General features: G+C 39.0%; 2 protein-coding genes across 4 annotated transcripts; one reads left to right on the forward strand and one right to left on the reverse strand.

Moving 5' to 3' along the window:
• Positions 1 to 334: 334 nt before the first annotated feature.
• LOC127411031 (angiopoietin-related protein 7-like) lies at positions 335 to 11,736 on the reverse strand. Of its 2 annotated transcripts, XM_051646347.1 has the most exons (7): positions 11,568 to 11,736; positions 10,116 to 10,743; positions 5,758 to 5,992; positions 3,237 to 3,374; positions 2,933 to 3,149; positions 2,168 to 2,363; positions 335 to 1,750 (listed from the first exon to the last, which is right to left on the reverse strand). In XM_051646347.1, the coding sequence occupies exons 2-7, from the start codon at positions 10,527 to 10,529 to the stop codon at positions 1,604 to 1,606; spliced, it is 1,347 nt and encodes a 448-aa protein (XP_051502307.1). In that variant the 5' UTR covers positions 10,530 to 10,743; positions 11,568 to 11,736; the 3' UTR covers positions 335 to 1,603. The 2 variants fall into 2 exon arrangements, with proteins under 2 accessions (XP_051502307.1, XP_051502308.1); XM_051646348.1 differs by lacking the exon at positions 2,168 to 2,363.
• LOC127411032 (pro-opiomelanocortin-1-like) lies at positions 10,977 to 22,358 on the forward strand. Of its 2 annotated transcripts, none has more exons than XM_051646351.1 (3): positions 10,977 to 11,039; positions 19,616 to 19,755; positions 21,502 to 22,358. In XM_051646351.1, the coding sequence occupies exons 2-3, from the start codon at positions 19,618 to 19,620 to the stop codon at positions 22,033 to 22,035; spliced, it is 672 nt and encodes a 223-aa protein (XP_051502311.1). In that variant the 5' UTR covers positions 10,977 to 11,039; positions 19,616 to 19,617; the 3' UTR covers positions 22,036 to 22,358. The 2 variants fall into 2 exon arrangements, with proteins under 2 accessions (XP_051502311.1, XP_051502309.1); XM_051646349.1 differs by lacking the exon at positions 10,977 to 11,039 and adding an exon at positions 19,167 to 19,266.
• The last annotated feature ends 30 nt before the right edge of the window (positions 22,359 to 22,388 follow it).

Raw genomic sequence — 22,388 nt, forward strand, 5'->3', positions numbered from 1 at the left:
GCATTTTTGGCTTATTGTCATTTGTATTTTGCTTTCAGGATAAGACTCTAGAAATATCCTTTTGAGATGGTAGTGGAAATGATCAAGAATTTATTCTGATCAGATATTTGGACATTACAGTGTGGTCCTGGTCTAGGAAGCTGGTGCTAGCTCAGGGTCAGTTGTCCCTGTCTTCGAACGAGGAAACAAATTTCTGACCTTCGAGGGGAAGATGAGGAAATAAGGATATGGTGACCTCAGTACATGTGTTTGTGTATGTGAGATAATGTTTTTGTCTATGATAGTGTCTGCTTTAGAGGATAACCCCAAGCAAGGAAACACATTCTGCCCCAAATCTGTTTCCTTTCCTTAAACGGCCATCAAATTGTATTTTTCACTTTGACCAAAAGGAGTCTACTGTTTTATTCTCCCTGCTGGGACTTTGTAAGACCAAGTTTGAAAATCTGTTATTCAGTGCCCCCTTTTTTTAAGGCATACCACAGAATTACCTGTCAATTACAGGAAATAATTTAGACCTTTACTTCAGTTTTTTTTTTTTTTTTTATTCTCTTACAATGGAAGTCTATGGGTGTAACCTTTGAGCGCCTGTCCCACAGACTTCCATTGTGTGCATAACTGTAAACCTCTTTTTTTTTTTTTTTTTTTTTGGCTTGATTTTACAAACTTTGGTACAAGTATAAATTATTTTATGTGAATAGATGGCATTGTCACAGATGCTGTCGATAGAGCTTAATTTGCATTTAACTAGTCATGTTCCTTTAAACCCTCTTTTGTTCCTGTGAGCTCAGCTGTTTTTTTTTTTTTTTTTTTTGGTCCACTCCACCCTGGTCTGTTGGTGACTGATAGGCAGGAAGCAAGTCTTAGTGGGTGGTGCAGATAAGTTTATCTTTTGGTAAAGTAGTCTGATGCTCAAAGCAGAGAGGTAGAACGCACAATAATACATACAGCAGATTACACCAGTACAATTCAGTAACAAAGAAATATTTATACATTCTCAAAGTAGTTACAAAATGTAAACAATGAAATATATTTAGGCATTAAAGTCTGTACATTTTAGGATTGTATCAGCACCTCTATATTACATTTAATCAGTTAAGAGAAATGTTATAACTTATAAAGCAAAAATATGCACACATTTACAGTGACATAGCCTATGTGGTAGGATGTTCATTAACAAAGATTGTACATTTGCCAAATGTTCTCAGAAAATGCAGGGACCCTTATTCTCAAAAACGTTCTCTTAAATCGTCTGAAAATGTGATTGCTAGCCAAGAAAGTGAATGTAACTGCAATTATATGCAAACTATTTATATTTAATAATGATTATTCAAATGTAATGTTCATTTATATGGATAAAATGTGTTTGTTTGTTATATTAGAGTTACAAAATAACAGTCACAATCTAAGGTGTTTCTTTCTTTACAGTTAAACTATTAATTTAGTATGCTGAACAACAGGATTCTGAGTTATGAATAACCGGAATGAGAAAAGTGGATATTCCAGATGAGACTTTCCCTTTAACCGCAATTGATTCATCATGGAGAATCAACAATGGCCTTATGATGTCACCACAGTATTGTTTTACATTGGTCCTAAAGCAGTGTTACGGAGAGAGGCGTGGCCTGTATGTCCGTGGCCGGATCATCATGCTCACCTTCTTCAATGAATAGTAATCTGAGTCCTTCCATGAGTACCACACAATCCCATCAGGTCCCAGAAGATTCTTCCCTTTGGCAGAGTAACGCCCCCCCTGGTGTACAAGATAAACACAAAGCACAGTCAGATGACTGGGCCACCTGTTTCAAACCCATCTGACTTTTTTTTTCTACTGCGAAACACAACAGGAAATGGGTTAGGTAGAATGTAAGCCTCAGTCACCATTCACTTTCATTGTATGGAAAAATAAAATGTGCAATGAAATGAGAATGGTGACTGACATGCCCTAACATTCTGCATAAAATCATCTTTTGTGTTCTATGGAAGAAATAAAACTCATAAAGGTTTGGCACAACAAGGGTGAGTGAATGATCACAGAATTTTCCTTTTCGGGTGAACTTCCCCTTTAACTAGTTATCTTCTAGGGGTTTAAAATTATGACTGACACATGGCTCGTGTTTCAGCATTTTACCTCGTGGGTAGATTTTTCCCTCCTATATTTTCATCTTACCTTATAATACACTCCATTCAGGTTGGCAAAGAAACACTGGTGATACCACCAGCCTCCGTGAGAAATCTCAGCACAGATATCACCTGTGTCAGGAGTGCTGAAGCTTTGCTTGTCATGGTACCAACTAAATGAGTCTTCCACTGTACCACTGAATCCAGATACATGGAGACGATAGTGGTTTTCCTCATTCTCAATCCTGCCAAAGCAAGTAAATAATTTTTGCTTGGGTGGTCTGTGTAGTAGTAAAAATCTTATTTGGACTAATTATGGAGTGAATAGGGACCCAAACAAGCCAGATAGACTGTAAGGCCAAACATTACTGTATTAGCTCGAACAATAAAGTCAGCATGAAACCGTGTTCGGGACCAATTTTACTTCCGTAATGTGACATTTCTGAGTGAAACGGCATTAAAAACAGGGAAAAAGATGTAGGGTTCAAATGTTTTTGTTCATTTTGTCATGAAAAGCAGGAGATAAAATATTACATTTTGATGAAATATTACAAAGACAAACACTTTTCTTTGCAATAAAGTGCATGGTTGATTCGTTCACAATAAGAAAAGGAAACTGTACAACTAAAGTTAAAAGGGTGCATTTTGAATTCATGTTGCCTTGAAAGACATGGCAACAAGATATAATCCAGCATTTTAGGTGCACAAGAAATATAGTAAATTAGTAATGTTTGGGAAGCAATATTGATCACACAGTGTTCTCAGTTGAAATGTGAAGTTTTTCAAAAATAGTCAACATTCTTTAGGTGTTTACCAGAAGTTTTGATACAATGCGTGTTTGTGCTTGCCGTTCCAGTCCTCCAGGTCAATGCGCAGCGAATACTCTCCCTGGCTGGAGATGTCGTGGATGTGGTCATTTCCCAGCCAAAACTCTGCACGCAGATCTCCAAAGCCATCCCTGTATTCTGTCCATTTGCGATTAAAACTGACCTTTCCATCCTGTCGACGCTGAAACATGGTCCAGCCACCTCCTTATGAGAAGAGAGTGATTCAATTTTAGTCAGACTGCCAGTTTAAAGTAAGGACATTTTAAAGGAAAATGCATAGAGCTGCATTACCCTGGGTCTCCATATCACAGTAAACTTCTACTGGTGTAGATCCCAATGAGGGCACAACTGTAAAGATCCCAGACCTGTGGACTCCATTGTAGTAGAGTGATGCACAGTCAGTTGGGCAGTTTCTTATGTGCTGAACCTCTGAGGAAATAAACAAATATTAAAACAAATCAAGCAATAGTCTTTTCCTGTAAAAATATCTAAACATCCCTAAAACAATATACATTTACTTGAGAAGCAAAATACTGTTTATTTTTTCATAGAAATAAAAAAGAAAACCTAAATTTAGTGAGGTTTATGCATAAAAAATTACTTGAAAAAAACTTTATTCAGGTTTATTTTTGTTAACACTTTGGTAATTAGTTCTTCTTCTTCTAGTCTGAAGCATAATTATATTTAGACATTAAAAGGCTATACATTTTTAGGGTTTGTATGAGCATCTGTTACCTCTGTTACATGTAATCAATTAACAGTAATGTTAAACATCCATGTAACAATTGTAATTTACTTGAAAAGCAAAACATATTAATATATAAAAGATTCTTGTTTTTAGAGAAATCCTAAAAATAAAATAAAAATTTGTGAGGTTTATGCTTAAAAAGAGTATTTGCTAATTGAGTGCTAAATATATATATATATATACATATATATATATATTCACTGGCGGCCAAAAGTTTGGAATAATGTACAGATTTTGCTCTTATGGAAAGAAATTGGTACTTTTATTCACCAAAGTGGCATTCAGCTGATCACAATGTATAGTCAGGACATTAATAACGTGAACAATTACTATTACAATTTGAAAAAAAAATTCAGAACTTCTACTTCAAGGAGTTCTCATCAAAAAATCCTCCACGTGCAGCAATGACAGCTTTGCAGATCCTTGGCATTCTAGCTGTCAGTTTGTCCAGATACTCAGGTGACATTTCACCCCACGCTTCCTGTAGCACTTGCCATAGATGTGGCTGTCTTGTTGGGCACTTCTCATGCACCTTACAGTCTAGCTGATCCCACAAAAGCTCAATGGGGTTAAGATCCATAAAAATCTTTCCCAATTATCTGTTGTCCAATGTCTGTGTTTCTTTGCCCACTCTAACCTTTTCTTTTTGTTTTTCTGTTTCAAAAGTGGCTTTTTCTTTGCAAATCTTCCCATAAGGCCTGCACCTCTGAGTCTTCTCTTTACTGTTGTATATGAAACTGGTGTTGAGCGGGTAGAACTGAATGAAGCTGTCAGCTGAAGACATGTGAGGCGTCTATTTCTCAAACTAGAGACTCTGATGTACTTATCCTCTTGTTAAGTTGTACATCTGGCCTCCCACATCTCTTTCTGTCCTTGTTACAGCCAGTTGTCCTTTGTCTATGAAGACTGTAGTGTACACCTTTGTATGAAATCTTCAGTTTTTTTGGCAATTTCAAGCATTGTATAGCCTTCATTCCTCAAAACAATGATTGACTGATGAGTTTCTAGAGAAAGCTGTTTCTTTTTTGCCATTTTTGACCTAATATTGACCTTAAGACATGCCAGTCTATTGCATACTGTGGCAACTCAAAAACAAACACAAACACAATGTTAAGATTCATTTAACAAACCAAATAGCTTTCAGCTGTGTTTGATATAATGGCAAGTGATTTTCTAGTACCAGATTAGCAATTTAGCATGATTACTCAAGGATAAGGTGTTGGAGTGATGGCTGCTGTCTAGATTTGATCAAAAATGACTTTGTTCAAATAGTGATGGAGATGTTTTTTACATCAGTAATGTCCTGACTATACTTTGTGATCAGTTGAATGCCACTTTGGTGAATTAAAGTACCAATTTCCTTCCGAAACGGCAAAATCTGAACATTATTCCAAACTTATGGCCACCAGTATATATATATATATATATATATATATATATATATATATATATATATATATATATATATATATATCTCTTAAGCATCAACCTCACTAAATTTTGCTAGATTTCTCTGAAAATGAGACTTAATATCATATGCCATTTTGCTTCTCAAGTAAATGTATCATTTAAAGGATTTTTAGATATTTTGCTTAAGATTTTGTTGTTGGTGTTGTTTTGTTTGTTTTGTTTTTTGCATTGAATCATTTTCAAATTATCACACTAACAAAAAAGTACAATGGCTCTTGTTTTTTTTTTAAATTTTTTATTATTATTATTATTTTTTATTATTTTTTATTATTTGTGTATTACCAAGGCAATACCATGGACAATGTACAGCACCATGGTAGTGTCACATTATATTTAGGAGAATCACATAAATATCGTGGTACAAAGATTACAATCTGATCACTGTACCATGGTATTTTTTGCAGGCAAACATTTCTTTACTAGGATAAAGGAGTCCTGGGATGGAAATGACCATCAGCAATTGAGTTATGAATTAGGGGTAAGATTTTAAAACTATTGAACAACAGTGTGTTTACAGCAGCTGTTAATGAGTTTAGAATCACCTCTTAAAACTTAGTCTTCCCTGTAAATTCTTCAGTACCTAGTCATGCTGACCTGGGTGTAGGGTATCTTGGGCTTTGAGGAGCGGGCTTGAGCGAATGATGTTGATCATGCAGCCAGGATTGCGACGCACACGCTCCACTATCATAGTGAAGTTGCGGATCTGTGTTTGCATGTCATAGATGAGTGATCCGTGGATGTGCAGCAGTGTGTTGGTCTCTTCATAGTGCTGCTGCAGTGTGTGGAAGCGATTTTCTAAAGATGAGTTCATGCCATACTTCTCCTCACTCTGCCAACACAGACATAAAGCATTTGTTTTGAATCTGTGTAATACATTTATCCTTTTAGTAGCACATGTCTGATTCAAAAACACACCACTGCAAAAAAAAAAAAAAAAAAAAAATCATTAATCAGAATTTTGGTCTTGTTTTCCAGAAAAATTTAAACATAATTGAAACTTTTAATGTTTTTAGAAAACCAGTAAATTACCTTAAGCAAAATTGCATGAAATATTAAAAGAATTGTTTCCAGAAAATATATCTTGAAAAAAGTTTATTTTTCTTACCATTTTGAAAAGCGTAATCTAACAAAATTATGTGAAGTTCATGCTTTAAAAAAAGTTAAAAAAAGTTAAAAAATTGCCAGTGGGGTAAGACAAATCTGAATTATAAATGTACAGGATCTGAAAATAAGTCTCATTACCTTTAAAAGTTTTGCTTCTTAAATAAACTTAAAGGCTTTACAAGCTTTCTTGGACAACAATACAAAAATACTGATTATTTTGCAGTGTGTGCACTTTGAAAGCACTGTTCTTCCATTGTTTGCACACAAAAAAACCTTACTGTAAATGCAAAACGAACAAATGTTACCTAAATCCTGTTGTACCTCTCTTTTAGTATACTGTATGTGAAAGTGACCCAACAAAACATACTTCATACAAATATAATATAAGCTGCGGTCAGTCAAAACACTGAGCAGATTTTTTTTTTTTTACATTTTAGACCCTATAAGAGCATTCAGTGTGCAAAAATCACAACAACAGCTGTTTCACCCAAATCCCATTAGAAGAAGAAAGCTTAGAAGAAATCTGCTAATTACATTATACATACTGTAAGCCTTTCTAACATTATTTCACGGCAGATGTAAAAAGTACAGGTGTAAAAAGTACTTTTGTCATAGTATGGGTCAAAAACCTAATTACAAGTTGAACGTTTCTAAGAAAAAAAAAAAAATGTTTCCACATTTAATTGTACTTAAGCATAAAAAATAAAACAAATCTTAGTTTTAGAAACACACTGATGAAATCAAGAGACTGTAGAGGATTACTGGAGATTCATTTAGTGGCTGTTTCATGTCAATGCCTGAGAGCATAATTTAATTCACTTGGTAGCTCAGTAGACAGAAAATAAATATATGTTAAAGAAAGGGTTAAATTTAAGCCATGATGACCTGTGAAATATTTAACAAGTAGGCTTACATTGAGGGTCAAGATGAATCTGTATGGAGTAAAAAGCATGTTTTGTCCCCCTTGGACATGTTTTTGAGTATGAGTAAAAGTATTCCATTTTAATAGTACTTGAGTAAAGAACAAATTCCCCCAAATACTTAAGAATAACAGTAAAGTACAAACTACTATATTTCTTTATTTGTCAACCTGGGCATGACGAATGGAAATATCACATTGTGCAAGACCCCTCTTTTTGCATTGCAAGGATGACTTTGACTGTCTTAATGGGATAGTTCACCTAAAAATGTCAATTCTGTCATGATTGACATTTATTAATCTCAGTTACAGTATATGGAACCTCATGTTGTTTCAACCAAATATTACTTTCTTTCTTCCATGGAACACAAATGGAGATGTTAGGCAGAATGACAGCCTCAGTCACCATTGGCTTTCAGTGCATCTTTTTGTTTTTTTCTTTCTTTTTTGTCATACAATAAAAGTGAATGGTGACTGAGGCTGTCATTCTGCCTAACTGTTCTGTTTGTGTTCCATGGAAGAAAGAAAGTCATGTGTGTTTTGAGCAGCATGAGGGTGAGTAAATGATTAAGAGGTTCCAGATAACTGATATCGACAAAAAACCACACCACTCTGATATTAATAATAAAATAACATTTAATTGAACCACGGCGGATCTTTTTTGAACAGGGATGGACAATGTTGTAGAGCACTGCGCTCAGTGCCAATCATGTGACTGTGGGACAAGTTCCAGCTTTAATCCAGTAATTGATCAGGGTTAAGGAGGCATTAGTACAGAAACAAAGAATTACTAAAACATTTGTCTCTGGCTTCTCACAAGGCAACAAGGTGGGGCCACTTGTTAATGGGTAGCATGTACCATAAAGATAAAAGACAGGTTTTCGCTTGATAAAATATCCATAAAAAAGTTTTTAAGCATACCAAAGTTACAAATATATAAATATCATAATTTCTTTCTTTCTTTCTTTCTTTCTTTCTTTCTTTCTGACTCCCTTCCACCATTATTGCCCAAGAAAAAAGATACAATTCATTAGACACAAGTTGACGTCAATAGCCAACATGATCACACAAACAAGTCGACATGTTGTTTCCAGGAGTTTCAGTACCCTAGGATCGGCCACATTTTGCTGACTCACCAACAAGCAGCATCTCCTATCAGACATTTTTGCATTGGCTCCAGTGTGTTAACCTTGCCCTGTGGCACGACCCCCGGTTTGGATATTTCATTGAAACCAGAAAGTAATTGCATTTGAGCGTGATTCGGATGTTGCATTTTTCAATCAAACATTACATTTTTACTCCACTGATGGTTAGGTTTAGGTTTAGGGTTTGAGTTGGGGGTACAGTTTATGAAATAAGCATTCTTCTTCACTGGATTAAAGCCTGTACAGCTAAAAACAACTCGCTTCACAAGTCGCTTTTGGCACTCCTTATGGAACATTTTACTTGGAAAATGGAGCTCACATGCCCAACAACACTTACCACTTTGGCCATTGGTTGCAGTGTTTTGCATTTCATTAAGCTCAGACTAAAGCTTAAGGGCGTTTTCACAACTAGTCCGTTTGAGCACTCCAAATGATCTCAGAGCAATTCAACATGTATATGTGAACAACCCAAATGATCTCAGACCCGCCTTAAAGGTCCCACAAACGAGCCGTACCCAAACCACCTCAGGAGGTGATCTGAGTACAGCTCATTTGGTTCTTTTGGGGTTTGATTGATTAGTGCAATGTGAAGGCAAAGTGGTTCCAGTCTGCTTTGCATTTCATTATGACATAAGTACCTTGAAGCTTCCCATACATAGATGCATTTATAATCGCCTGATCGAGATTTCTTAAATTATTGTGAACTTTAAATTACAATCATATTTTACTATCCAAATAAGGGAATTTTAAGCGAATATAGGAGAACCATGACTGCGTTGTGTCTCAATTTCTGGTCTTGTCGTATTATCTGAGGCTGATTTTTTTTTTTGTGTGTGTGTGTTTTAAGTATTTGAAAATATTTGTAACATTTAAAATATTATGTTTGCATGTCATTCTATCTCTGTGCAATATATTAGGTTTTTAAAGCCTTAAAAGAAATCATATAGCCCTATTTTATTATACTGTATGATTCCAAGTTAAATAGCAATATATGACTTCTTAAGGTGGGTGTATATTAAGAGCACATACCCCTTAAGCATGACAATTCATCATCATAATCACAATTATATTTATGACAATTTATTGTTAGCCAAATTTCATAATCATGACTGCCCCAGATGAAATGGGGTTGGAGTTCTTAAAGAGTTGTGGTGTGAAATACAAGGGGTATGAGACCACATCAACAATAAGAGGACCAAAAAAAGAAACTGGGTCCTCTTTTATGTCCATTTACATTGTGAACACCAAAAGCACTGAGGTCATTTGTAACTGATTTCCATTCTGGTTCACTTTAATTGAACTAGATTTGGTTAATTTTAAACGTACTACATGTGAAACCACCTGAAGAAAAGTCAGCCTACTTTTTCCGATTTCACTGTTGAGATCAGTCTTCTTGTCACACTATGGGGTAAGTTGTCACAATGGATCCTACTATTAAACAGCCTATTACAGGCTTTGCAGCTCAATTTATATAGTAAAACAATTATGACAGCAAAAAAAAAAAAAAAATCAAACCATTGTTTTGACCAACAAATATTCCAATTAAAAAATGGAATAGAGTTTTTGAAGTTACTGAAATATAGCCTTTGTGACAACTTCCCCATGTGACAACTAGCATTGGTCTCCCTTATCTAAAGGTACATAGGCAAATACTAATGGAATCTGAAAATAAATAAATAAAAAACACACAATGGAGAATTCTGTAACTCTCTGTGCTACACAAGTGCTTCCTTAGAGGTAGAAAAACACACTCCATGCCACTTGACATGTACCATAGATCTTACCTGCAATTCCAGCACTTTGATGCGATGCTTGTGATTCCTAAGCTCCTCTTGAAGCTCCGAGATGGTCTGTTTCAGGTCCTGCATTTGCTGCTTGCGCTCCTCATTCTCATGCAGCCAGTAGGACACTTCATCAGTACAGCGGAACATGTCAGGACACCTCTGCTCCTCCAGCTGTGGTAGTGTGGCTATTAAACGACACTGTCCATTTGGCATCACCTCATTACTATATTCACCACACTGCATTAGGCCACTGCTAATGTGGTGTGAATCAGTCTGAGAGGACTCTGTTTTAGGAGAGTCTGTTTCATTAGAGTCTGTATTTTGGAATTCATCAACAGCGTCTTTGGATTCAACTACAGGAACTTGGGCCCATGTTGCCAAGCATATCAAACCAAACAGCAGAGATAACTTCATTCTGCTACTGGATGAAGTTCTCCGGGTAAAGTAAGGATTAGAGAGTGAAACAACTGAAACCTGGTTGGGTCTTCAGACTGATAAAGCTTATTTTACTCATGGTTTAATGCTGTCTCTGCAGACATCTTCAGAGCAGATGGGAAGCAACTGAGATGGAGAATGCTGATCGGTCGGATGTTCTCCAGAAATCCTCGACAGGTTGCCATCCAGCATTCTGTGAAAAAAAATACTAGAATTGATACACAGTATAATACGACTATTTTTGAGACAAGTTTTAAGTGTGAATGTTTCTGATTTTTAATATTGATAAATGATAATGAAAAGATAATGATTTTCAAACAGGTTCCTAAACACTGCTTTATCTTTCATTGGTCAGGCTGGTCTGGATTCTTAAACAAACAGATGAATGAATGTAAATGAAGTTTGAAAATGCAATATAAGCAAAACCCTGCTGGACAACAGTTGTGCTGGTATATTCAACTAGTGGCTGTACAGATACGGTTATATACTGTAAGTTTGAAAATCTTGACTTTAAACTTATCTTTATTACATTATAATAATTTACATTTACATTTATGCATTTGGCAGATGCTTTTATTCAAAGCAACTTACAGTGCATTAAAGGTATACATATTTATGGGTTTGTATATACTATAATGATTTTCTAATTATTCCAAGTAAGATTTAGTATTCCAATCTTAGACATTCCTATTCACTGTAACACAACCATAGCCAACAACGTAGTTTGTTATAGATGTGCGATATGTTGATTTTCCTAAAACAATTTCCTAAAACATTTCCGGTAGAAATAATGTAGGTGACAGTGGAGATACAACATGTCATTTAACATTTACATTACTGCATATTTAAAATGAGCATAAATTAATGCAATTCACTGAGAATGGATGTAATTTTATAGATACACACATCATGCAGGAACATAAACTTGCTGAAATTTTAAGCCCTGTGGTGCACTGCCAACCAATGACAAAGAACGAAACAAAAGACAAATCAGCAAATGAGAAAAGCAAAAGTTACCTTTCAGCAGACAGGCAAATCCATCATTTTTATGAATGTGGCAGGAAAGTGCTCCTCTTCCATGCTGTCTTTCACCTTTGGTAATGCTGCCCTATGAAGAACTGTTACTAGGCACTGTTGACAGACATCTTATCCCCTAAATCTTCTCTAATAGGATTCCTAGGACAGCTACTGTGCAATGACTGTGAAATATATACTCGCCCTGTAAAAACTGTTTGTTTTGTAAAACATACACTTGCATTACTTTATAATTTTTATTTTATAAGCTTTTAGGTAGACAGGATGTTAAGTTTTGTAAAGGAATTATCCTTGATTTAAATATCATATTACATCTGTTTAATTTTATTGTTGGCATGACAGCTATCTCATACACCATTTACTTATGTTGATCTATTATAAGCATTCATTGGCTATTTATCTGAAAAATGCGATAGCAAACATGAGACTGAGAATGACATATATTCCTTTACCATTTGTTTATTTTATTTTAAATACAGAAGGAACATAAGTTCTTCCTTGCTTCTGAAACATCCTTTAAGCCCCAGTACATTTATATATCAGTTTAGAGGGCTGTGTGGCAAAGCAATCTATAACAAGAACATAAAAGTCAGCAAGGTCAGAGCTCCAAAATAATGATGTGGCTTTCATGGAAAATTAGTGATTTGCCCCAAGCAATAGTTACCAATGTAGTAACTATTTCTGAATAAATAGAATCACTTAAATTCAACTTAAATTCAGGATGCACATCTTTTACATTTGTCATTGTTTTTAAAATCAGATTTAAAATGTCATTCCACTATTATGATTTCTCACCTTAAGTTGACTATATGCAAATATACTGTATATACTGTATATACAGGTGTGTATATATATATATATATATATACATACACACACACCAGTTTCATTTATATATATATATATATATATATATATATATATATATATACACTGGCGGCCAAAAGTTTGGAATAATGTACAGATGTTGCTGTTTTGGAAGGAAATTGATACTTTAATTCGCCAAAGTGGCATTCAACTGATCACAAAGTATAGTCAGGACATTACTGATGTAAAAAACATCTCCATCACTATTTGAAAAAAGTCATTTATGATCAAATCTAGACAGGCCCCATTTCCAGCAGCCACCACTCCAACACCTTATCCTTGAGTAATCATGCTAAATTGCTAATTTGGTACTAGAAAATCACTTGCCATTATATCAAACACAGCTGAAAGCTATTTGGTTCGTTAAATGAAGCTTAACATTGTCTTTGTGTTTGTTTTTGAGTTTCACAGTATGCAATAGACTGGCATGTCTTAAGGTCAATATTAGGTCAAAAATGGCAAAAAAGAAAGAGCTTTCTTTAGAAACTCATCAGTCAATCATTGTTTTGAGGAATGAAGGCTATACAATGCTTGAAATTGCCAAAAAACTGAAGATTTCATACAAAGGTGTACACTACAGTCTTCAAAGACAAAGGACAACTGGCTCGAACAAGAACAGAAAGAAATGTGGAAGGCCAGATGTACAACTAAACAAGAGGATAAGTACATCAGAGTCTCTAGTTTGAGAAATTACGCCTCACGTCCTCAGCTGACAGCTTCATTGAATTCTACCCGCTCAACACCAGTTCCCTATCTGTCACTCACTCGACATTGTGTCAATGTAGTGACACTAGGGGTCACTCTTGGGAGCCCGAGACACAAGCCGGCGGCGAGTGGTGAAAATTGGCGAGTGGTATTTGCATGACACTCCCCCGGACATACGGGTTTAAAAGGAGCTGGTATGCAACCACTCATTCAGATTTTCTCTGAATTCAGATGCTCACTGTGCTGAATTCCCACGACTGTTCATTCACCTCTGCTGGATCTTACGGCGCATTTCAGCAGCTTCTCCCCCCTCTGCACTGGTGCACTGCAGAGAATGCCCCTGGGCACTTCGGCAGAAATAAGAGTATATTTCTCTAAAAGAGTATATTTCTCTAAAAGAGCAGCACACAAGGAACGTCTTTTTAAAGACATGTCTTTTTAAAGATGCCTTCCGATTGTGTGTTATTCCTGGTTGCGCTCGTTATCTCTTGCCTTCTGATAGTCACGATCACTGTCTCTCATGTCTGGGCACTGCTCACACGGAGACAGCGTTCGTGGATGGTCATGTACTCATTGCGAGGACATGTCCATGGCAACGATGCGGTCGCGGCTCGCCTTCGTAAGAAAGCAAGCCACCCCAGAGGCTCCCCGCCTCGGTCCTCGGTCCTTTTACCCACAGGTATGAGGCCAGCGCGGCTAGCACTGGGGGCGATTTGGGGACCCCAATGGGACCGCCTCCGCCGGGTATCCCCCTGCGGACCTCCCATTCCCCAGCACACTCGTCTGCCCTGGTCGGGCTTCCGGATGAGTTCGCCGGCTCATCTCACGGCGAGTTCAACCTCTTATTCGGAGCCCGCGAAAGTGATGAGCTCTCGAGCGCAGCATCGGAGAGCGGGCTCGTCCAGTCGGATGTGGAAGCCTCAGCTGGGCTCCTCCCTTTGGGGACGATTGCCCAGTCACAGGCTGACGTGGAGATGACGACATGCTTTCCCGGGCAGCCGCGAGCGTCGGCTAGAGTGGAAACCTCCGCTCTTCCCTGAACCCTCGCGGCTCGACGATTGGTTCCTGGGCTCGCGGCACCGCTCAAAGCCACGAAGTGCATGAAGAGCTGACAAGGTCATGGGAGGCAATTTTTTACTGCCCGGTCCCAATCTTTTCAGCTTCCCCGCCCTCACTACCCTCGATGGTGGGGCAGCCAAGGGTTATTCAGCAATCCCCCAGTGGATAAAGGTGCTCATGGTGCACCTATGCCTGCAGAGCGCCGCCCCCGTCCAAGGCCTGTAGGTTTACGTCGTCTCTGACGCCAAGGCCTACGGTGCTGCTGGACAAGCCGCCTCCACCCTGCATGCCGTGGCTCTCCTGCAAGTCCGCCAAGGCGCTAAAGGAACTGCACGACGGTAGTTTCGCCCCGGGATTGATGCAGGAACTGCACTCGGCAACCGACCTCACTCTCCGAGCGACGGAGGTCACGGCGTGGTCTCTCGAGTGGTCCAGGAGCGCCAACTTTGGCTCAACCTGGTCGAGATGGGTGAGGCCGACATGACACGGTTCCTTGCTGCCCCCATCAGGCATATCAGAACAAGGTCCTCCCTTTCGGCCTGTCCCTGTCTCCTCGCATCTTCACGAAGGTCGCAGAGGCAGCCCTTGCCCCACTATGGGAGGTGGGCATTTGCATTCTCAACTATCTCAATGACTGGCTAATCTTAGCTCACTCTCGGGACATGTTGTGCGCACACAGGGACTTGGTGCTCTCACACCTCAGCCAACTAGGGTTTTGGGTCAACTGGGAAAAGAGCAAGCTCCTCCCGGTTCAGAGCATCTCTTTTCTCGGTTTGGAGTTGGACTCATGAACGAGCGCACCCAGTCAGTGTTGGCCTGTTTGAAGGCATTCAAACAGAAAACAGCGGTTCCACTGAAACTTTTTCAGAGGCTCCTGGGGCATATGGCATCCTCAGCGGTGGCCACCCTGCTTGGGTTGATGCATATAAGACCTCTTCAGCACTGGCTTCAGACTCAAGTCCCGAGATGGGCATGGTGCCGCGGGACACATCGCGTGGTCATCACGTCGGTCTGTCACCGTCTTTTCAGCCCTTGGACCGACCTCTCGTTTCTACGGGCAGGTGTTCCCCTAGAACTGGTCTCCAGGCACGTTGTGGTCACAACGGACGCCTCCAAAACGGGCTGGGGCGCTGTTTGCAACGGGCACGCAACCGCCGGCTTGTGGACGGGCCCGCGACTGCATTGGCACATCAACTGCCTCGAGTTGTTGGCAATTCTGCTCACCCTGCGGAGGTTTCGGCCGTTGATCCAGGGCAAGCACGTGTTAGTTCAGACAGACAACACGGCAACGGTAGCATATGTCAACTGCCAAGGCGGTCTGCGCTCTCGTTGTATGTCACAACTCGCCCTCCGTCTCCTCCTCTGGAGTCAGCAGCACTTCAAGTTGCTGCGAGCCACTCACATCCCAGGCAACCTCAACACTACAGCGTACGTGCTGTCACAACAGGTTACCCTCAGGGGAGAGTGGAGACTCCACCCTCAGGTGGTCCAGCTGATTTGGAGTCGATTCAGACAGGCACAGGTGCACCTGTTCGCCTCCCAAGAATCCTCCCCACTGCCCGCTTTGATACGTCCTGACCGAGGCCCTCCTCGGCATAAACGTGTTGGCACACAGCTGGCCCCCTGGCATGCGCAAATATGCGTTTCCCCCAGTGAGCCTACTTGCACAGACCCTGTGCAAGGTCAGGGAGGACGAGGAGCAGGTCATCCTGGTAGCACCCTACTGGCCCACCCAGATGTGGTTCTCGGACCTCACGCTCCTCGCGACTTTATGATCTCTGAGCAGCTCTTTGTTTGCTTTGGTGCACAGCGGAAAGGAAGCGCTGTCTCCAAGCAGAGGATCGCCCACTGGCTCATTGACGCCATAACTATGGCATATCACGCCCAGGACATGCCGCCCCCGGTAAGGCTACGAGCCCATCCTACCAGGGGTGTAGCAGCCTCCTGGGCCCTGGACAGGGGTGCCTCTCTAACAGACATTTGCAGAGCAGCAGGCTGGGCAACACCCAACATCTTTGCAAGGTTCTACAACCTCTGAGTGGAAAACCTCCGGTTTCGTCCCAAGTAGTGGCACGCAATACAAGCGGATAAGCCCGGGATAGCCGGCTGGGCGTATCGCTTGCACATAGTGCCTTCCACCTCCTTTTGAGCTGAAGACGTGCGCCATTAATTCCCAGTAGTGTTCACAAACTTTGTTCCCTGGTTGACTTCCTCCGAGCCCTGTGGCAGTCGAGTTTTTGGAGAGACTCGCTGCCGGCACAGTACACGTGCTAACTAAGAGCCCTGTTCTGGGGTAGGTGCTCCGCATGTGGTGGTTCCCTGTAAGGCTAACCCCATGCAATATATCTCTTCCGCTAATTCATTTCCCTGTTGGCAAACTGCGTCTTCCTTGGGCAGAGCCCCTCTGCCCCAGTCTCCAAGTTTGTAGTAACTCCTCCCCTGTTGGGTAGGATCTACCTTGAAGACTCTCCACATAGTTGGAAAGACCATGTGACGTATTTTTCCACTTAAATATCCCCCCTCTCTTTGGGCGAGGTGTGGTCTCCACGGTGTCTTCCCCTTGGGAGGGACACCCCCCGACTAGACCTGGCGGCCCAGTTGGATAATCCCCCTTCTTATTTAGGGAGTGGAAAAAAAGAAGTGGAAAAGAGGCCACGACTGGGTTAGCCTGTCTCTATCTTTTGGGTAGTCGACTTGTCCCCAACGGGCCGTTCGACACTCATAACTATATTGGGGGAGGTTACGTGTCGAACTGGTGTGCTGGCTATGAGGCACAAATTAGTCTGCCCACCACACACCACCAGTTCATGTAACACAGTTCAGCCAGTTGTGGCGTTTTGTATAGGGACCCCTAGTGTCACTACATCGACACAACATCGAGTGAGTGACAGATAGGGAACGTCATGGTTACTTGTGTGACCTCCATTCCCTGCTGGAGGGAACGAGACGTTGTGTCCCTCCTGCCACAATGCTGAACTACCCGCTGAAATGGCCGGACCTTATATCGGCTCCTCAGCATAAAACCTGAATGGGTGGTTGCATACCAGCTCCTTTTATACCCGTATGTCTGGGGGAGTGGCATGCAAATACCACTCGCCAATTTTCATTGGCCTTTCATCAAAGACCAGGGGTGTCTCGGGCTCCCAAGAGTGACCCCTAGTGTCACTACATCGACACAACGTCTCGTTCCCTCCATCAGGGAACAGAGGTTACACAAGTAACCATGACATTTCATGTACAACAGTAAAGAGAAGACTCAGGGGTGCAGGCCTTATGGGAAGAATTGCAAAGAAAAAGCCACTTTTGAAACAGAAAAACAAAAAGAAAAGGTTAGAGTGGGCAAAGAAACACAGACATTGGACAACAGATAATTGGAAAAGAGTGTTATGGATCTTAACCCCATTGAGCTTTTGTGGGATCAGCTAGACTGTAAGGTGAGTGAGAAGTGCCCGACAAGACAGCCACATCTATGGCAAGTGATACAGGAAGCGTGGGGTGAAATGTCACCTGAGTATCTGGACAAACTGACAGCTAGAATGCCAAGGATCTGCAAAGCTGTCATTGCTGCATGTGGAGGATTTTTTGATGAGAACTCTTTGAAGTAGTTTATGTTTAAGTTTTTTTCAAATTGTAATAGTAATTTTTCATGTTATTAATGTCCTGACTATACATTATGATCAGTTGAATGCCACTTCGGTGAATAAAAGAACCAATTTTTTCCATAAGAGCAAAATCTGTACATTATTCCAAACTTTTGGCCGCCAATGTATATATATATATATATGTATATACATACATGGCAATGTTTCTGTTCAAGTCACGCAAGACTACACATGCCCAATTCCCTGCCATTTCTGTAGAACTTCCATTCAATACCTACCAAATAATTATTCCAGACTATTTTAAGATTTAAGCATTTCATTTGTATGACAAATTTCCATCAAACTGAATTGAGCATTATTTAAATAGGAATTTTCATGTTAGGAATTCAGAATTAATATGAAATATTTACTTCAAAGTAACAAAGATTATGAACTTTTAAAACTTAGTAAAGCAAGTTTCAATCAATACACTTTGATAAATGGCAAGGCAAGAAAAAAAGACAGTAATTTAACTAATTTTATACTTGGCAAAGTTAAGCATATTTAAATCATATTTTTTTATTTTTATTAAAATCTTACATTTGAATACTTTTTTGAGTGTGAAAAAGCATGTTCAACATTATAATATCTGAGCAAATTATTGATTACTTTGTATTATTAGTATTTTGAGTTATTTCATATTATCTTCTATCAAAGAAACATGAATTCGAGATTTTATTCTCAACAGGACATATATGTAATGCATTTAAACACATTTATAATGCATAATGGCATAAATAAAGCAATAATGCAATTCAATACCCAGATTTTATGTTTTAAAATTGCTTGCTTAACTGAAGCTCTTATTGCTTGAAAGTGAAATATGGTCATTTTGTATGTTGAGCTTTTGTTCTACTTTACCACTCAAACTGCTTCTTTATTCAAAGCTCTCACCTTTCAATTAATTTCAGTACAGGATTATCACCTATTTGCCCTTTCAAAAACAAAACACATGCCCTATAATTGATTTGATGTGAATTTTAACCTTTAATCACTGAAGCCATGCAAACCTACACATATGCCCTTAAGCATAATGAGAATCAGCATCATGACTTGGTAAGTGACAACTACTTGAAGATCTAGCCCTAATCCAGAACTTCATTCATAAGTGACATTTGGATGTTGATTGACGGATTTTTGATGGATTACTCATTTGCACGGTGAATGATGTGCTGGGGTTTTCTAATTGCACCAACCATTGAAGAGTGACACAGGAAATGTATTAGAGTTTGGTGGCCTTGAGGAATTGACGCACAGGTAGCTTATATAAGAGCACTAGAGAAGGGTTGCAGACACCAGAGACAAACAAATACACACTCATCCAAACAGATCAGCTAAAGTCAGAGAGAAGTGGAACTTGAAAAAGGAGTGATTGCTCTGAGAGCAATTGAATTATCTCTGTACAACAGGTGGGTAACTTAGAAATTTACTTTCGTAATTTTTCTAAAAAATATAGACACTTTATGCACTGTTTTTTTTATTTTTATTTTTTTATCTTTACATTTGTCTCCTTATGTATTATGCTGGCATTAGCATTGTAGTTTTCTTTTTTTACTATTAATATTTTATTACTTCACATGCATTACAATATTTTCTTTATTCCTTTAATTCTGTTGTTCAGTGCAATTCACTAACTTTTGCATGTTTTTATGTATTTTCATTGTCAAAAATATTCAAGTGAATTGGATGTAAAAATGTGAATGTTGCAGTGTTATTATATTGGCATTAATTGTTCTGTGCTGGTTTATGTTTATTCAGATATGGTAAGGGGAGTAAGGATGGTGTGTCCTGCCTGGCTCTTGGCTCTGGCTGTACTGTGTGAAGGTGGATCTGAAGTTAGAGCTCAGTGTTGGGAGAACACTCGCTGCAGAGACCTCAGCACTGAGGAGAACATCTTGGTGAGTTGCAAAACATCTTGCACACACAGCTTTAAGTTGATGAGGATTTCTCAGAAAAAGAAGCTAGTTGTGCCTCATTTTTGTCCCCATTGCATACTGATATAATCAATGGAATATTATATGACTTTGTTTAGTGTGTATTTATATCTTAAACTAACAAATGTCAAATATACTGTATACATTTTAAAACAGTAAGACAATTATAACTTTTTATGTTTGTTTGAGTGGATGATATATCTGAATATCAGCCTATTTGCATATCTCCATTCATTACTCATTGGCCAACATTAATTTTAATGGGTTATATAGAATAAAAAAAAAAAAATATTTTAAAAAATATATTCTATCAAATTATTATTAGTATTATTATTATTACTATTATTAATATTGCTTTTATTGAAATTAAAATATCCATGCACTGTCTCTGCAGTTTTGAGAAAATGCAGAATATGTCTTTGTTCAACCCTGTTATGTAGCAATATTTCCTCCCTTAAAAACATTTAGTTTGATTTTTCTGGTATCGTGTTTAAAGATTTTTTTTTTTTTTTAAATGGTTCAAAGAGAGGTATGTTTCTCAGTATTTTATTATGATCACACTTATATGGGCTCTCTCAAGCTCAACAGTTCAACTCTGTTATGGGAAAAAAATCATAGTTATAAATATTTTGCAGAAAATTGTTCTTGGCACAAAGAACAAAAACATTGACTGTAAATAAAAAAAAGGTGGTGTTGTGCAAGGATGTTTGTAGTTAAGGCTGTTAGAAGCCATTTTTGCATTAAGTTCAACACTGTTACGTTCAACCTCAAACCATTTTGAATGGCTTGGTATACCGAATCTGAGTGAAACTACCAAAATTTACTCTGTTATCTAACCAAATTAAAAATAGCCTATGTGATTTCCAAACTTGTTGTGATGGGGTTGTACTTTACAATTAGGCTTAGGGTTAAAAACAATAAATAACTGTTGGTACTTTGCAAGGCTTTAACCTCGCCTTTATGATTGGGGGTAATAATTTTAGAATCTGCCACTGAAAAACCCATTCGTGTTGACCATTAATCTGAATAATCTGAATACCCCATCCTGAATGGTTTAGAGGTAGGGTTATGTTAGGTTTGGATTAGGGTTAGAGCATACTGTTGAAGTTTTAGGCACTTGTGAAAAATGTTGCATAGTGAGGATGTCTTCAAAAATAATGACATAAATATTTTTCATTTATCACTTAATGTCATACAAAATCCAGTAAACATAAAAAAAGCTAAATCAAAATTTGGTGTGGCCACCTTTTCATTTAAAACAGCCCCAGTTCTCCTAGGTACACCTGGACACAGTTTTTCTTGGTTGTTGGCAGACAGAATGTACCAAGCTTCTTGGACAATTCACCACAGTTCTTCTATCAGTTTAGGCTGTCTCAATTGCTTCTGTCTCTTGTTGTAATCCCAGACTGACTCATTGTTCAGTGGGGGGCTCTGTGGGGGCAATGCCATCTCTTGCAGAGTGCCCTGTTCTTCTATTCTAATCTTTTCTATTTGCAAAAGTAATGTTTGGGAGTCTAAAATGTATTTTTCCTATTGACACACTAAAGCTGAAGATATAAATAACCATCTTAAGACAAATGTTTTTGTGAAACAACAAAAACATCAAAGTGCCTAAAACGTTTGCACAGTACTGCATTTCAACATGAATTACAGTTCTCTCACTAGTTCTAGGAAAAATTCCTGATTATTTATTGTATTGCTCTTTCTAAGGACTGCATCCAGCTATGCAAGTCTGATCTGACAGATGAAACCCCTGTCTACCCTGGCGAAAGCCATCTGCAGTCTCCCTCCGAGCAAGAGCAAAATGAGGTCCTCGCAGCCCTATCCACCATTTCCCTCGTTCCCACCGCTGAGCAAATGGCCCCAGAGTCCAGCCATCGGCACGAGCACAAGCGCTCTTACTCCATGGAGCACTTCCGTTGGGGCAAGCCAGTGGGCCGCAAGCGCCGACCCATCAAAGTCTACACCAACGGTGTGGAGGAGGAATCTGCCGAGACTCTCCCAGCTGAGATGAGGCGTGAGCTGGCGACCAATGATGATGACTACCCTCTGGAGGAGAACATCTTAAGCCAGCAGGAAAAGAAAGATGGCTCCTACAAAATGAACCATTTCCGCTGGAGTGGACCACCCACCAGCAAGCGCTACGGAGGTTTCATGAAGTCCTGGGACGAGCGCAATCAGAAACCTCTTCTCACACTCTTTAAAAACATCATCAATAAAGACCACCAGAAGGAGGACCAGTGAGGTGTATATGAGGGGTTTTGGGTGTTGAGAATGGTTTTTAATACACTTCTGATAAATTTCTTCCCAGCAAACTTCTAGATAAGAAGATATCTTATAATGCACAGTAAACAATAGAAAAGAAGATGGGTTGTCTTGAATAGCACTTAATTCTTTGGGTCGTCAGCTTTAGCATTTATTCACAATGTAATCAACAATAAATTCTGAATACTGTACATAGAAATGCTGTGGTTATTAAATATTGCCTAGAGGCTAAAAGAAAATCATTTTAATCTTATTTATTGAGATGTACTATACTGTAAATTTTGAAAATGTGATACATAAAGTATTTTGTTTCAAGCAGAGCAGAACAAACC

This window comes from Myxocyprinus asiaticus, chromosome 20 (assembly GCF_019703515.2).
Source record: "Myxocyprinus asiaticus isolate MX2 ecotype Aquarium Trade chromosome 20, UBuf_Myxa_2, whole genome shotgun sequence".
NCBI lineage: Eukaryota > Metazoa > Chordata > Actinopteri > Cypriniformes > Catostomidae > Myxocyprinus > Myxocyprinus asiaticus.